This window comes from Diplotaxodon limnothrissa, linkage group LG23 (genome assembly GCF_057381915.1).
Source record: "Diplotaxodon limnothrissa isolate DT_005_m linkage group LG23, D_limnothrissa_male_GT1.1, whole genome shotgun sequence".
In the NCBI taxonomy this organism is placed as follows: Eukaryota; Metazoa; Chordata; class Actinopteri; order Cichliformes; family Cichlidae; genus Diplotaxodon; species Diplotaxodon limnothrissa.
Genome location: NC_140617.1, coordinates 33,893,395 through 33,909,395, shown reverse-complemented (window position 1 = coordinate 33,909,395; position 16,001 = coordinate 33,893,395). Strand labels below are relative to the sequence as shown.

At 41.0% G+C, this 16,001-nt stretch overlaps 2 protein-coding genes across 3 annotated transcripts; both read left to right on the top strand.

Moving 5' to 3' along the window:
• The first annotated feature begins 1,212 nt into the window (after positions 1-1,212).
• LOC146608569 (gap junction beta-2 protein-like) lies at positions 1,213-4,087 on the top strand. Its single transcript, XM_085348955.1, has 5 exons — positions 1,213-1,383; positions 3,032-3,184; positions 3,423-3,571; positions 3,648-3,854; positions 4,000-4,087. Exons 1-5 carry the CDS (start codon positions 1,213-1,215, stop codon positions 4,085-4,087), a joined length of 768 nt encoding a protein of 255 aa, XP_085205081.1.
• A 5,813-nt stretch (positions 4,088-9,900) lies between these two features.
• On the top strand, positions 9,901-15,714 carry LOC146608568 (gap junction alpha-3 protein-like). 2 transcript variants are annotated; one of them, XM_085348178.1, is made up of 4 exons: positions 9,901-9,969; positions 10,221-10,771; positions 14,901-15,174; positions 15,253-15,714. In XM_085348178.1, exons 1-4 carry the CDS (start codon positions 9,901-9,903, stop codon positions 15,712-15,714), a joined length of 1,356 nt encoding a protein of 451 aa, XP_085204304.1. The 2 variants fall into 2 exon arrangements, with proteins under 2 accessions (XP_085204304.1, XP_085204303.1); XM_085348177.1 differs by having other exon boundaries at positions 14,901-15,714.
• Positions 15,715-16,001: the final 287 nt, after the last annotated feature.

The following is a 16,001-nucleotide window of genomic DNA, read 5'->3' as shown; positions in this document are numbered from 1 at the left end:
AATATAAGGTTGTGATCAAAAACATTTTAAATTTGACATTGATTCCTAAACAAAAAAAATGATTTTACTAAGTAATGAAATTAATGCGTTATATCCACATAAAAATATTTCAAAATTATGTCAAGCCTTTTAAAATGGGTTTTAACAGAGCAAATAACAAAACTCTCAGAGTGCTTCTTGTCACAATCCAGAGTTTTTCTTGTTGCTACATTTCTGCTAAAAATATTATCTGTATTTCTCCTCTCTGTTATCTCTTCCTCCTAAAATGCACAATCTGCGCTGTGTTGTTTTATTTTGAAAGTCATCACAGGAAGCTATCAGACATCATCCTGTCTCACTTCACACTGAGAGGCACATCTTTGATTTCATGCAAAGAAAGCAGGAGCTGCAGGTTTGTGTTTTAGTTTCTTAGACTGAGATTTTCTTTTAAATGTGACTGATGCAACAACAGGCTGTGTGTGTGTGTGTGTGTGTGTGTGTGTGTGTGTGTGTGTGTGTGTGTGTGCGCGCTTTCATACTGAAAAGGATCATGTGGAATACTTTCATGGAGACATCCTGACACTGAAGACACAAGGTAAGAAAACAACAAAGACAAAACAAAAGTTAATCTTAATTCATTTTGGTAAAAGTTGCTTCCAGTTTTTATCAGAATTTCTGTTTTTACTTTACGACAAAACATCTCCAGCTAGAAACAAACCTCTAAATAAGCATGACATGTGAAGTATATCCCAGGTTCTTTCAGTGCAAGTACACATCATCTAAAAAATATGAATGAACCAATCAGTGACCGAGTGTGAACAGTGAAGCTCAGTGAGAACCGCAGCAGTGTGCTTGTACAGTGTGTTTCAGTGTGCTTTTAGATGAGTGGGCTCGGTTCAGTACAGTCCACAGTGGGCAGAGAGGTTCATCAGTTCACATGAATGCTGGCAGTGGACCTTCTCCCCTCCTCCTCTCACTTTCATTCCTTTTCATCCCGTCCTCTTTCAAACTCGTCTTTTGTTCAGCGACGGTCTCTGCTTTCATCGTTTGCCACTGACTTCCTTGTAAATCTGAAATCTGAAATCGGTGTCCATGTGTCAGACGTGTAGAGGCTGTAAAAGTAGCAGATAAACACGACCGTGTAATGACAAGAAATGCAAACGAGTATGCTGATGAATCCCTGTTCTGTAGTGCAAGCATTCCCATTCCCTTGTCACTGTCCTTTCCCCCAGGATGTCTTGGCCCGCTCTGTACACTCAGTTGGTCGGGGCGAACCGTCATGCCACCAGCCTGGGTAAAATCTGGCTCTCTGTGCTTTTTATTTTCCGGGTCATGGTGCTGGTTGTTGCCGCGGAGAGCGTCTGGGGGGACGAGCAGTCTGACTTCACCTGTAACACATTGCAGGTAGGACGTGTCCATTTTTACATCCGATCCACACATGGGATGTAAGTTATAATGACACTTATTTGTTAAAATAAGATTTGGGTTTTATTGTCTGAGCTTGAATTCTGCAGCTCAAAGAATCATTCTCTCACCCCTAGTTCTCGAAGAATACAGAATCTACTCTTCTCACTGGTTTTAATAGATGGCTTCTCTCCACTGGTTTCCTGTCTAAGAACTGACTTCAAAGTTATACTGTAAAGTTTTATACTACATAAAGTATTAATAATCTAAAAAGTAGTCACTATCTATCACCACTTAATATTTTTATTGTGCTTTTATTGTGTCGGGCGCCACTCCTGTCAGCCAGGAAACGGAGACTCTGTGACAAGTTTAAACGACAGCTGAGTGATGGCATGGACCGCAGTATCAGAGGAGTGTTTCGAGCTCTTTGTTGAATTGGTGCCACGAAGAATTAAGACAGTTCTGAAGGCAAAAACAGGTTCATCCCTAACCCTAACCCTAACCCTGTTTCCGGTGTCCTATTCGCGCCTTGTTTACGGTCCAAAACAAGTTAAGCAAGTGAATGAATCAAGCGGCGATTTACATTTCTCTAGATGTCTTGGGCATTTACCCAATATATCTGTAAATGATGTTCATCGACTTGTTGATATTTTTCCCCCGCGCCTCAGAGCAAAAGAGAAAAGGGATTCAAATGTTATATTTCTCAGCTGTCCCTCGTTTATCGTGGGTGTTATGTTCTAAAAAATAACCGGCGATAGGTGAAATCAAGTAGCCAATTTTATGTTTTGAAGGTGCAAAACGTTTTGTGGACATTGTTGACATACAGTTCTGCACTTCAGAGTCACACTGCTAGCGATCGATGCAGCGATTCTGTACTGTACAGGAGAGACGTCACGGAGGAGATTGTCTGCAGCGATCAGGACGCAGGACACAATGTGATGTAAAAATAAGCATGCAAACTTGCACTAAAAAATCCGCGAAACAGCGAGGTGAAAGGTGAACGGGGTTATTAGCGAGGGACCACTGTAATTGTGAAGGTAAGTCACAACATACCCATCGTAAATACTAATGTATAGAAACCCTTACCAGCAATCGTTCATTTTTTGTGTGGCTTTTTTTCACGGTTTGTTGACATGCTGTGTAGGTGTGTACTTGACTAGCTGATATCGACATAACAGGGAAACATCTGGTTTGACTATTCTTCACCTGTAGTTTGAATGCTGAACATTTGCCTGTCTAAATCATAATAACTGTCACTATACAGAGATGTGCTTCTGAATGTGGACGATGTGTCTTCTGCTGCAGTAATGCAGTTCTGCTTGTGTTGAGTGATGTAAACAACTGATCAATCTAAACTCTTTAAACGTCAAAATTGATCATTAGATTTTTTATGACACAACAGTGGTGAGTGTTCCCACCTTCTGCTCTTTGTAACTTAACGCGATCTTTCCGTTTTTGAGTTTTGGACATGATTTTGGAGTATATCTTCGCAGTAGCGATTGACCGCAAAGTAAAGCTACCGGAAATGTACAACCCCACATCCGGTCTCAAACCAGGAAGTTAGCATTTTCTCGTACACAGGGTCTAGTAACTATACACTGATGTTGTCATAATTGTGACGATCATGGTTGGTTTGTTTTTCCCTCAGCCTGGCTGTGAAAACGTCTGCTATGATCAGTTCTTTCCTGTGTCCCACATCCGTCTCTGGTGTCTTCAGCTTGTCTTTGTCTCCACGCCAACACTCCTGGTTGCCATGTATGTGGCCTATCGTAACCACAGAGATAAGAGGAAGCTCCTTCAGGTGTGTGCATTGTTTTATTATGATTACGGCAAAGTCATCGTGATGACAGACAAAATGATGATGTCATTTGGGGCAGCTGTGACAGAGACCTAATTTGCCCCCAATGCATCAATCAGTGTGTGTAAGTTAATATTAGATAAAAAGGCACTTAGGCATGTATGAATGTGTGTGTTTGGGTGAATGAGACTTGTAGTAGAAAGCTCTTTGAGTGCTCAAATGATCTCATCCTGTGCGACAGAGTCCTGGTAGAGCTGGGTTTCTCAGTGCAAAGGGCCAAGATGAGGAGTTAGAGACTCTGAAAAAGCGGAGGCTCCCAATAGCTGGTGCCCTCTGGTGGACATATGCCTGCAGCCTGGTGTTCAGGCTGCTGTTTGAAGCAGGATTCATGTAAGATCAGTGCTTCCTTTTTCCGTCAGTCTCACATGGCTGTTTTGGTTTGATGGTACGATATCTGTGTCTCCAGGTATGCTCTGTATGTGGTGTACGATGGTTTCCAGATGCCACGGCTGGTGCAATGTGATCAATGGCCATGTCCTAACCTGGTGGACTGCTTCATCTCACGTCCAACTGAGAAAACCATCTTCACTGTTTTCATGGCCACTACCTCATCTATCTGCATGGTCCTTAACATGGCTGAACTTGTATATCTTGTCATCAAGGCTGTCTCTAGGTAATAGTATTAATCAGACAGTCAGGTGATTAATCAGCTGATTGACGCAATTCTTTTGTGCATTATTTTTGTTTTTAAGTTTTAAGCTGTGCATTCCATATGCACTTCTTTATATTATATATAATTTATTTATTTTTTCTTGTAGGGGTCTCTGTGATCAGAAGGAGAGGAAATTAGGCAGCAGAGAGAAGATGCGGATCAGGACTAACCAGAAGTCACTTGTTTCAACCTGATTTTGAAATGTAGCTAGAAGACGGAGGGTGGAGAAGAAACTGATAAAAACATTGTCATTTTAGAGATATAATGCATGTGTGAGAATCATAAATGTAAATACAACTCACAAATTGGACATTTTCAATGATAATCTATAGAAAATCAAGGGGTGGAGAGGATGTTAGCATCTTAAAACTATACTTTCATGTTAAATGAGGTTGTATGTAGATAAGCTGTTTAACAAATAAAAATATAAATACATCATGTGCATTTAACTACATGTGTTTAATGTTGAAGTCATTTTAAATACTTTTTATTTTGTTCAATGTCCAGAATCATGTTCTATAAATTGTTTGTAGAAAGAAAAAAATGGGGACAGCTACAATTTCCTATGAGTACAAAGCAAGCAGACCACAAGAAGGCAGTAATGTAAAGCAGCAGTCCCCAACCCCTGGGCCTTGTCCTGATTGAAAGGTCCTGATGAAAAGCCACTGATGTACAAATATTTACAAAAAGTTGTATTTTTCATAATAATTAATTGAATGCAAAAAGTCTCCAGATAACATTTAATCTTCTTTTCATTTGACTGGTTATGTAGTTTATTCTTATGATATTTATGATGTTTGTTTTTAAAGGAATGAAAAAGACAAACCCATGAATTCTTTTGTTCTGTAATGAGATACTGTACTCTGCTGACCCCTGCTGGTGAGCAAACAGGTCTGCAACAATTCCTTCCCCTACCCAGAGGGACTTTTTTTGGGTGACACAAAACTAAGTGATAACATAGGTGAATAGATGGTGTCACCCCATTCTTTGTAGTTGTTAAGAAGCAACAACAAAAAACTTGTTTTCTTTTACAGAAAAAGAAAAAACTTTGCAACATTTTGGAGTGAAAAAAGGTTTTTAAAAAAGATACAGTGACATTTATAATTTATTTGTCTCTGCCTGCATTCCTAAGACTGTGGATGTTATTTATCACTCTACTTTTCACATTTATTGCAGTCAACATTTATACTATGAATCACTTAATCTCACATGAATACTGAGGTAGTCTTTTCTGTTTAAAAGATGTGAAAATGGGCTATATGTCAGTGTTTAATTATAAGGCTGTCATTGGGTGGATAGAATTCATTTTATTGTACACTGGCGCTCTGGGCCATATTAAGCTTGGCCACACGGCTGACTATTGCTGCAAGATTTTCATGTCTGTACTAAGCTTGGGATAACTGATTTTAGTTTCTGTGTTTTCTGCTTCTGTTTATATTTTGTCTTTACATTTGTATTTTGTTGTGTTTAATTTCTGTTATCCTGTATCTTTTATTATTAAAACTTGATGGTGTTTAATGTGTCTATTCTTTTAAATTTCATTTAAAATATCATCTTTGTAACTGAATGTAATTTACTTGTAACTAAATGTCATGTATGTAATGTAACACTTTAACATGTAAATTCCTTTTGGGGGCTAAAAACTGTTGCAATATGAAGAACTTGTAGAAAGATGAGCTTACTTTTACACTTCAATTTTTGTCTGTTTTTTTCTGATTTCTCCATTTTTGACATCAGTAATCTTCCATATTGATGTTTATTTGTAATGACAGTAAAAAAGCTAGTAAGTTATTAGCTAATACCCAGAGGGTGTTTTACCTCATACTGCAACAAGGAACAATCCAAATATTTATTTTTCCCTTAACAGAAGTTGTTAAAGAAAATTTTTGTCTGGTCAGGAATGTGATAGTTGCGTTACACCACATATACACGCGCGCGCACTCAAACGCGCGCCTTCCCCTTACCACCCCCCTCCTGCGCCCCTTGCACGGGGACACCAATGTTTGACAGTGGCGGATGGCCTTGGCCACGCGGGACGCAGCCGCTGTGCTTCGCCTTCGCGGGACAGGTTCCACACGCGCCCTTTTTTTTAGACTAGACTAGCCTCGCGTATTCTTCTTTTCTTTTTCCCTCCTTTTTTGTTGTTAACTTTCTCTCTCTGTTACTCTGTGTATTGCTCTCTCTGTGTCTCTCTCCCTCCCTTCTCCCTTCTATCAATCTGCCCAATCTTCTCTTGGTTGCCCCGAGAACCTCCGTGGGACTAAAAGAAAAAAGAAGAGAAGAAACGCGGTAAGCAGGGTCACCGTAGAGTGATGCTGGAGGTTGAAGTGGGAGGGAAGAGGCATTATCATCTTTCCACCTGCTGGATTATCAGCACCTCTCATGATGCGTTCACATCCATGTGGGAAAGACGGCAGACAGGAAGCCACAAATCCAAACCAATATCGTCCAGGCTTAAATAATCTTTGGGAAAAAAGAATGCATTTTGTGGGGTCTTAGGCTAGATTTTGATACTTTAGTTAAAAAATAAGTTTTTTTTTTAAAAGAGCCATGGACAAGAAACTAATGGAAAACAGGCGGTAGGACTGTTTTTTTGTTTTTAAATAAATTTGAGGTCAACTGTAGGGAAGCTTACATTTTAGTTTTGATGGATATTTAAATGCAACCATTGCTAGTTGTTTATCTTTTGTATAGGAGACACACTGTCTAATGTTACCACGAAAGGAAGAACCTTCCTGTAGTTTTTCTGCTTGTTGGAATTGTACTGTGTGACTTGCTGTAGTAAATGGAGGAAATAAGTTGCTGCTCCTAACCAGCCAACCAGCTGCTGAATTGATTATTTCCATACTCTCTTTAGATGCTGTGTGCCATTCTATAAATCTTTGCACACTTTTAAAAAAAAAATTGTTTTGTACTTTTAGTATCTTAGGCAACTTTGGGCCCATTTATTCACTTGTGTGTACAGTTAGAAACTCTTTCCACATTTTTGGAATGGCACTTTTAGACATACATTTACATTTTTAATATATGTATCAAAAATATCTTTTCTTAAAAGCAAACTGCATTTAATCATCTTCAGTACTATTCCACACCATGTGAAACTAATTGCTTAAACACTGAGCACGGTCTTCTCAAGTTTCTGGATATACACTAAGGTAGTTGATTAACTGAGTAATGAACAGAATTGTCTTTTATTGTGACTGTGCATATTTTCGGATTTCGTTGTGCAAATGGCAGGCCAGGAGTTAACTGTTTGGGCTGTTTTAGCACAAAGACCTCTGATCCATCAAAAGCACACAGCAGCCAGAACAATATCCATCTGGCAGCTTCCCTATTGTCTGCCATGGCCGATGGTATTTCATCACGTCAACACATCATGTACATGTACACATACCACCGTTAGACTGGTGAATTAGTAGCCATTTGTCATTTGAGAATATGTTTCACGTGTAAGACATCTGAAAAGTCTTTGTTATTTATTTATTTGTGTTTCTAAGCAGTTTTTTAAGAACACAGTTAAATCAAGACCACGATATTTCCTTTCTGTCTATGGAGCTTCCGTTCTCTCTCTTTCTCTTTTTCTTTTACTCAGTTGACCTACCTCTCATCAGACACAAATTCCTGGATTTACATTTTATTTTGGAAGTAAGTTACACAGTATGCAGGAGTACAGAACACTGCTGAAACTTTAGAATGCGTGTATATGTTTGTGTGCGTTCATATCAGGGAATCCCAGGCAAACATTTGCCCCCATCAGCATTCCTGGGATGTGATGAGTCCGGCATTCAACAGCGACAACCTGTTATTCACTCACTTCACTTCTCACAGATGGCCAGCCATTGTCCACTAACCAGCCAGTCTCGCATCACACACACATACCAATGCAAGTACACACAAATTTGGCACATCCAAAAGCAAATGTATACCATGGAATAACTATCAAACAATCAGACACATGCAGTGCTACTGTGAGCATTGGATTGCACCAAAATGTCAGATGAAGAAAAAAGAGTGAAATTAAATCAAAGTAGTGATAAATGAGCGCTTTTAAACTGCAGCTACCAATTCTTAGTAGTACACTTTGTTCAGAGTACTTGACTGTTCCGGGTCCTCTGTGGAACCTCTTTCTCCTTTTTCATGTAATTCCACATGGAATCTATGAAGCTAAAACCTGGACTCTGTGAAGATCCAACACATTCTCATCCCAAAACGTAACATACCGACACTATGAGATAAGTTGTCGGTATGTTAAGCTTTCGGAGGCACGAGAACTGTTTGGAATGAATCTACACATCTGATCATGCATCGCTTTGGAAAACACTATCTGATATGGTTAAGGTTAGGGTTAAGGTTAGGGTTAGGGCTGGAATACACAGCTGGAATGTGTGTTACCTCCGCGAGCATCATTCTTTTGGATTCCATCCACAATCCGGAGCGTATCATAGGGATGCGGAAGGTTACCTTTGAGATGCCATGGGACGTGACAAATCGTAGTTATGCTACATGTTGGGAATGAGAATGCTCTGAAAGGTCATACCATTCGCTGCCGGACTCAATTTAGCTAGTTCTTTATGTCTTATGCTATGTTTCTGGGGTTTTCATCATGCTGCAGAATTAATTTTGAAGTTATCACTCTATAGACCTGTGTGATTGATAATTTAAAATATCTGAACTGTTTAAAAAATTTGGACAGTTCTTAGCACTGGTACTAATCCTAGCATCAGGTGAGGAGTAACAAGACCCTTTCCGATGCCATACTATAAGTATATGGCATCATTTGTACCTACTGTGCACTAAAATGTTTCTGGTTAAAAAAAAGATTCATATTGGCATCAGCATCAAAAAGCTCTGTATCCTTTTTTGTGTGATGTCTGTATGATGATGAGCCCAAAAAGCTAATACAAAGCATTTTGTGTCTTCCTTCCAGATATAGTTTTTGTTCTGATTTCTGGTCGATGGATTTATCACTGACAACACAACAATATTTTAGTAAGTCAGCTTAATTTGTCTTTTTTTTTTTCAAAACAATCCAACTTATTTGAAATTTTATTTTGAAGTCTTTTCTCTTCTTGATTTTAGCATTGAAGTTCGAAAGTAGTTATGCTTTCTGTGCTCAGTTGAAAAGAGCTTTTTGGGCAGCAGCCAAGTTTTTGTAAAATTTCACAGTGAAACACCAAGGTTTAAATGGTAAAAGAAGATATTTCTAGGTATTGTAAGGCAAGATACTGCTTGAGATGTTCATGCAGTTATTTTGTTGGTAAGTATTAACAGCACTCGTTTATATGAAGCAATATTTCAGAATATCAAAGAATTTTGTTTTTGATGATGATAGCCTTTATATTGTAAGGTCTTTACCTTATAATATAAAGCCCCTTGAGACAATTACTGTTGAGATATAAATAAAATTTAATTGTATTGAACTAAATATATGAATAACTGTGGCTTAGATGAATACTTTCAAAAGTTTCTAGGCTAAAGAGTTTATAGATGAACTGGCCGTTAGATCTCATTAGGACTCTCTAGTCTGTGTTTGACACAGACTAAAAATGGAACAATGCTAGTTTTTTATGTTTCATGGAAAAGAAGTGTCAAACTGATTACAGGAAGAGGAAGCGAATGTTTGGCATAAGAAAAAAGGGAAACAGACTGACAGAGATCGAATGATTCCTCATAAACGTCCTGGAAAATACACTCACCGAACACTTGATTAGGACACTTGCTAGTACTGATTTTCAGAACTGGCTTAATTCTTTGTGAATTCAACAAGATGCTGTATACATTCCTCAGAGATTTTGATACATACTGACATGATTTGCTGTGATGAGAGACACAGACACACACAGACACCTACAATCAGACATAGAGACACAAGGTAAAACAGTATCAGCCATAAAAGTTCAGATAAAATCCTAAATACTGACTTTCTGTGGTATTGTTCTTTAATTGACTTTTTGTTGTTCACCATAGACTCTCATGTCTCTCTGCAGGCTAGAAAACTGAGAGAAGCATGGGTGACTGGAGTTTTCTAGGGCGACTGCTGGAGAATGCTCAAGAACACTCCACTGTGATTGGAAAGGTGACCGACTATTGATAACAAAAACATGATCTGTTAAACATATTAAGCTTACCTTTTGATGATTTTCACTGTATTTCCTTTTCATAGAACTTTTGATACGCCAACATTGTTGATGACATTTTCTGGTTTTCAGTTTGGTAAAGGGTAGACCATACTGACACTGTGGAGAAACCACAAGCTTTAGTTACCCTCTGCATTATCCAGGAAGTACTAACTACTGTGCTTCTAACTGTCGTGTTTGTCCGACCCAGGTTTGGCTCACAGTCCTCTTCATCTTTCGAATTTTGGTGCTGGGTGCAGCAGCTGAAGAAGTTTGGGGTGACGAGCAATCAGACTTTACCTGTAACACACAGCAGCCCGGTTGTGAAAACGTTTGCTATGACGAGGCATTTCCCATCTCCCACATCCGTTTCTGGGTGCTGCAGATCATCTTTGTCTCCACACCAACCCTCATCTACCTGGGCCATGTACTACACATTGTTCGCATGGAGGAGAAGAGGAGGGAGAGGGAAGAGGAGCTCAGAAAGGCCGGACGACACCAGGATGACCATGACCCTCTCTATCACAATGGAGTTGGTGATGGTGGAGGGAAAAAGGAGAAACCCCCAATTCGTGACGAACATGGAAAAATCAGGATACGCGGGGCATTATTGAGGACCTACATCTTCAACATAATATTCAAGACTCTGTTTGAAGTGGGTTTCATTCTGGGGCAGTACTTCCTGTATGGATTCCAGCTGAGGCCTCTCTATAAATGTGGCCGCTGGCCCTGCCCCAATACTGTGGACTGCTTCATCTCCAGGTAAGAAAGTTCAGTTTTATTGTTTTGCATCACAATCAAAGATTTTTTTCTTTGTGTCTGTTTAATAATTCTTCATTATACTCTACACATACATCCTGTCACTCAGTTATATTTACTAAGTCTATCACTCTCTATGTTCTTGTACAACACTAATAGTCTAAACAACACCCCACATAGCAAAATTGGTATGGCCCAGATCTGGCCCACACAATGTGCTTAGACATGGCCCACATACCGCAAAGAATGACGGCCCTTTGGTGGCCCAGATCTGGTTTGCAAGAGGTGGCCCACACATGGGCCAGCACAAGGCCAGTTGCAGACACACTGGTGGTCCTGTGCTGGCCTGTGTGGATTACCTCTGGCAAACCAGATCTGGGATACCAAAGGGCCGTCATTCTTTGTGGTATGTGGGCCATGTGTAAGTTGTGTGCAGCCATGGGCCAGTTGTAGACACACTGCTGGCCCTGTGCTGGCCCAGAACAGTTTCAGCTCTGGCCCCAGATGTCAGCCTAATGTGTACCTTAATCAAGCCATGTAATAACAACATGTGCCAGAACATAATAGTGCAAAAGTAACATGACGAAACTCTGTTCAGACAGTGAATGGACTAATTCTTAGATAATGCTTTACTACTCTCCCAGATTACTCAAAGTGCTCCACATTCACCCAATCACACACTCTCTCTAAACTGGGTGCTTCCTAACTACATTCATACACATTCACACTCTTGACATGCAGACTAGAGGAGCCAGGGATTGAACCAATAACCTTCCAATCAGTAGTGATAAACATGAGTAAACCCTCACTAGGTTTTGGATAAAGTGTACACTCACAAACCTGTCAAACCTGCATTTGAAACGCTGGCTACAATAGCAGTATAGTATTGCAACATGGCATTTGGGTCTTCTAACTAAAATAGGAAAATAGGAACATAAATAGTGCCATCATTGCCAGACCTGGCCCACATCTGGTAGACATACATCCTGCCATGACACCAGTCAGTCAGAAGTGCTAGCTTGATGCCAGATCCGGGCCAGACCTGTCTGCGATGTGGGACCTTTTGTTTCTAAATGAAAAAGAGCAATTCTGGCTGGCATTGCAGTTTGATCAGTTGTAGTGTTGTGGCTAATAGACTGCTTCAAAGAGTTGAAAGAAAACAACAATTAATATTCCTGTCTCCAACAGGGTTGCCACTAGGGATGGGTATCGTTTAGGTTTTATCCGATACCGGTGCCAAACCGGTACTTTTGAAACGGTGCCGGTGCTTAAACGGTGCTTAAACCGGTGCTTAAGATAAGATAAGATAAGATAACCTTTATTAGTCCCACACGTGGGAAATTTGTTTTGTCACAGCAGGAAGTGGACAGTGCAAAAGTTATGAGGCAAAAATTAGAATACAATAAGAATAAATACAGTACACAACTGTACAGAATAGAATAAAATAAAATACTATATACAGTAGAATAAAATAAAATAAATATACAATAAGATAAAAATAGAATACAAATACAAATACTATATACAACTGAGTAAAAATACAATGATGACAGAAAGGATTATTGCACTTAGTATTATTGCATATGTATGGATGTGTGTGCTTGATCAGTTAAAGTCTTTATTATGGAGTCTGACAGCAGTGGGGAGGAAAGACCTGCGAAATCTCTCCGTCCCACACCGTGGGTGCCGCAGTCTCCCACTGAAGGAGCTGCTCAGTGCTGTCACAGTCTGCTGCATGGGGTGGGAGATGTTGTCCATCAGGGATGACAGCTTAGCCGCCATTCTCCTGTCACTCACCACCTCCACTGGGTCCAGAGGGCATCCTAGAACAGAGCTGGCCCTTCGGATCACCCTGTTCAGTCTCTTCCTGTCCCCAGCAGAGATGCTGCCGCCCCAGCAGACCACGCCATAAAAGATAGCAGAAGCCACAACAGAGTCATAGAAGGTCTTCAGGAGTGGGCCCTCCACTCCAAACGACCTGAGTCTCCGCAGCAGGTACAGCCTGCTCTGCCCTTTCCTGTAGAGGGCGTCTGAGTTATGAGTCCAGTCCAGTCTATTGTTCAGATGAACACCAAGGTACCTGTAGCTGTCCACAGCCTCAATGTCCATACCTTGGATGTTCAGTGGTTGCAGTGGAGAATGCTTGTGCCTGCGGAAGTCTACCACCAGTTCCTTGGTTTTACTGGCGTTGATCTGGAGGTAGTTCTGCTGGCACCAGTCCACAAAGTCTTGGGTCAGACCTCTGTACTCCTTGTCGTCCCCATCAGTGATGAGGCCGACTATTGCAGAGTCATCAGAGAACTTCTGCAGGAAGCACTGGGTGGAATTGTGGGAGAAGTCTGCAGTGTAGAGAATGTAAAGAATGGAAAACACAAAACTGGTCCAAAAACCTCTCATGTTCAGCTGTTTTTTTGTAAAAAGATAACAATGTTAGCCTTTTCTGCAGCTATAGGGGATTTATGGCATCACTCTTGGCTGGAAGCAGTGCTTAAACAATGGAAAAAACACAAACTTTGTCCAAAAACCTCTCATGTTTAACTGTTTTCCACTTTTTCTTTGGTCATTTTAGCCTTTTTGGCCAGGGTTAAGGGAGTATCTGCCATCAAACAAGAAGACAGCCGCATGTAGCTATGATGATGTTTGCTAGTTCACCTTACATGCATTAATTTAATAACGTGGTTAGCCTACTCAACGTAAATTACACACGGACAACATTAAGCTACTCACGCAGAGAAGAACGGCGGCTGCTGCCATCATCATCCGTCATCATTTCTGCTACACTGGCAGGGCTAGGGGCCAGGACTCTCCTCTTCGTGTTTTTGGGGGATGTTGCTAACTCCGGGTCCGATAACAGGTAACCCACCCGCAGGGTGCTCGGTGTGAGGTCTCACAGCAAGCTATCAAATACGGCGCATTTCTCGGCTTTTAAAAAAAACGCTATGCGTCGCCAGGTGTTTCATCGGATTTGAGGTGTTACCTCCTTTGACAGTATCACAGTATCAGCTTAAAGCACTTGTTGCAGGCTGCTGAGTTTGCATCTTTTGCTGTGAAGTACAGCCAGACTTTTGACCGCTTTGCCTTGGTCATTTTTAATCTGTAGCTCTGCTCTAAAAGAACGTACGTACCTGGCCCCGCCTACTATCCTGGGAAATGTAAAATGATTGGCTAGAATCTAAAGCGTATCACAGCTCAGGAAAAAAAAGCACCGAAATAAAGCACCGAAATGTGCGCTGCTTTTCGGTCTGGTTACTACCGTTTATGTCAGAACCGGTGCCATCATGGCACCGGATACCGGTACCCATCCCTAGTTGCCACATTACTAGAATTTTGATACCCAATAGTATTTAAATACCACAGGGGCAAAAAAACAAAACAAATTACGAATCATCTTTCCTTTCCTGGAAGAGGTAGAAATAATGAGCTAAATGAGGGTGGTTTAAGTGTCTGATTAGGTCTGTTTTTAAGAAGCTTTTCAGTGTCAGAAGTCAGTTTATTTATAAATAAACAAAATGCTCTTAACACTCATTATCAGACAGTTTGTATCACATTAGTATGTTGTATGATGTCAATAATAGTGATAACCTTAGCATGGTCAAATCAAATCTTTTGTTTGTAAGTGGCAGTCAGTATGAATCAAGGCAAAGGGCTTAAAGAGAAGCCTTATTTCAATATCTGGATGAATCTAGGGCCTGCAAAAAGGCTCAAGGATTATTTTGAATTATTTTGAACTGACAATCATGCAAAGCTACTCTAGGAGAGAGACCCAGTTGGAAGTACAGTGTACAAGCGAGTACAGTAAGGTTCATTTCAGTTAACACAAGAGGATTTTGTGTTTACAGAGGGAGTCTAAAGTAAAAGGACATAGTATGAATAAATAGTATATTGAATAGTAAGGAGCTAGTTACTTTAGTCTATGAAGATATTGTTCAAATACTAACATTTTTGCCCTTGTGGGTTATTTAAAATTGATTATCACCAAGTGTTCCCACTGCAGCCTTTATCGCTTTAACAATGAGAAATCCAACAATAACATTGGATTTTCTTCCTTCTTTTTCTTTTAATGTTACATTTCCTATTATACACTGGTGTGATTTGTTAATCACAACCTCTTTTTGTTCCTCTGTTGCCATAGGCCCACTGAAAAGACAATCTTCATCATCTTTATGCTGGTCGTTGCCTGTGTCTCTTTGGTCCTCAACCTGCTGGAGATCTATCACCTAGGCTGGAAGAAAGTAAAGCGAGGGGTCACCAATGAGTTTGCACCTGACAGCGAGTCACTGATTCTGGCTGAAGATGAGCCCACAGACGCAGAGACAATCCCTGAGCAGACCTCTCCTTTGGTGCTCGACTGTCTGCCGACATTTGGCAGCGTGAGTGTGACGGGAGACGGGGCAGCTGAGGGAGGGGCCTACAGCCCACCAGAGTCTTCCCCTGCTGTGACCTCCTTAAACGCTGCGACCACCCCTGTGCCTGCTGGGATGAAGATGGACAACACGGCGTTCCACCCAGACGACTTCTTGTTGGATGCTGCTTCTTTTTATAGCAGCAGTGAGAAAGTGGGTGTTGGAAGTCAAGGACAGCTGGTGGTGATGGAGCAGAACTGGAACAACATGGTGCTGGAAGTCCACGATCTGAATGGAAAAAATTCAGCCTCAGCCTCCTCCTCTCCTGAAGTGGAAAAGACCCCAACACCAGAGGAGCAGCAATCTGCATTTCCCACACTTCCGCGCAACACCCCTCTTTCTTCTCTCATGCCAAAGGAGACGGCAATGAAAGAGGAAACTGCTGTCATCACAGCACCTAAGGTCCTGCACAGTGACTTCACTGTGGTAACCAGGGCGGAGATGCATCAGCCTCCTGCTGCTGCGGGGACAGACAACCGCAAGCCAAGTCGGGCCAGCAAGAGTGGCGGTGGACGAGCTCGCCCCGATGACCTGGCCGTGTAGCTAAAACACACACTCACTCACACTTTTACCCAACTATGCATGCATGCTCTATACTCAGAGAGAGCCTACACATGCTTTTTTTTTTTCTTTTAATATGCACTGCAGCATAAAACCACACCTAAGCATGCACTTCAGCATGAGCCTGATGCCTACTGGAGTTGGCTGCTTAGTTTATAGTCAGCATTGCGAATCTGAAATGATGCCCTACATAGATATTGACAACATCAGGGTATGTCCACATTAGTTTCTTAACGTGTAAGTTTTCAGTTCAAAGGAGGTTCAAATTG

What these genes read in the sequence shown, in the direction of transcription:
- LOC146608569 (XM_085348955.1), top strand. Translation starts at nt 1,213, where the DNA reads ATGTCTTGGCCCGCTCTGTACACTCAGTTGGTCGGGGCGAACCGTCAT. An exon ending in TCACCTGTAACACATTGCAG is followed by an intron (nt 1,384 to 3,031) that starts GTAGGACGTGTC and finishes TTTTTCCCTCAG; the next exon opens with CCTGGCTGTGAAAACGTCTG. An exon ending in GTCATCAAGGCTGTCTCTAG is followed by an intron (nt 3,855 to 3,999) that starts GTAATAGTATTA and finishes TTTTTCTTGTAG; the next exon opens with GGGTCTCTGTGATCAGAAGG.
- LOC146608568 (XM_085348177.1), top strand. Translation starts at nt 9,901, where the DNA reads ATGGGTGACTGGAGTTTTCTAGGGCGACTGCTGGAGAATGCTCAAGAA. An exon ending in ACTCCACTGTGATTGGAAAG is followed by an intron (nt 9,970 to 10,220) that starts GTGACCGACTAT and finishes TGTCCGACCCAG; the next exon opens with GTTTGGCTCACAGTCCTCTT. An exon ending in GTGGACTGCTTCATCTCCAG is followed by an intron (nt 10,772 to 14,900) that starts GTAAGAAAGTTC and finishes CTGTTGCCATAG; the next exon opens with GCCCACTGAAAAGACAATCT.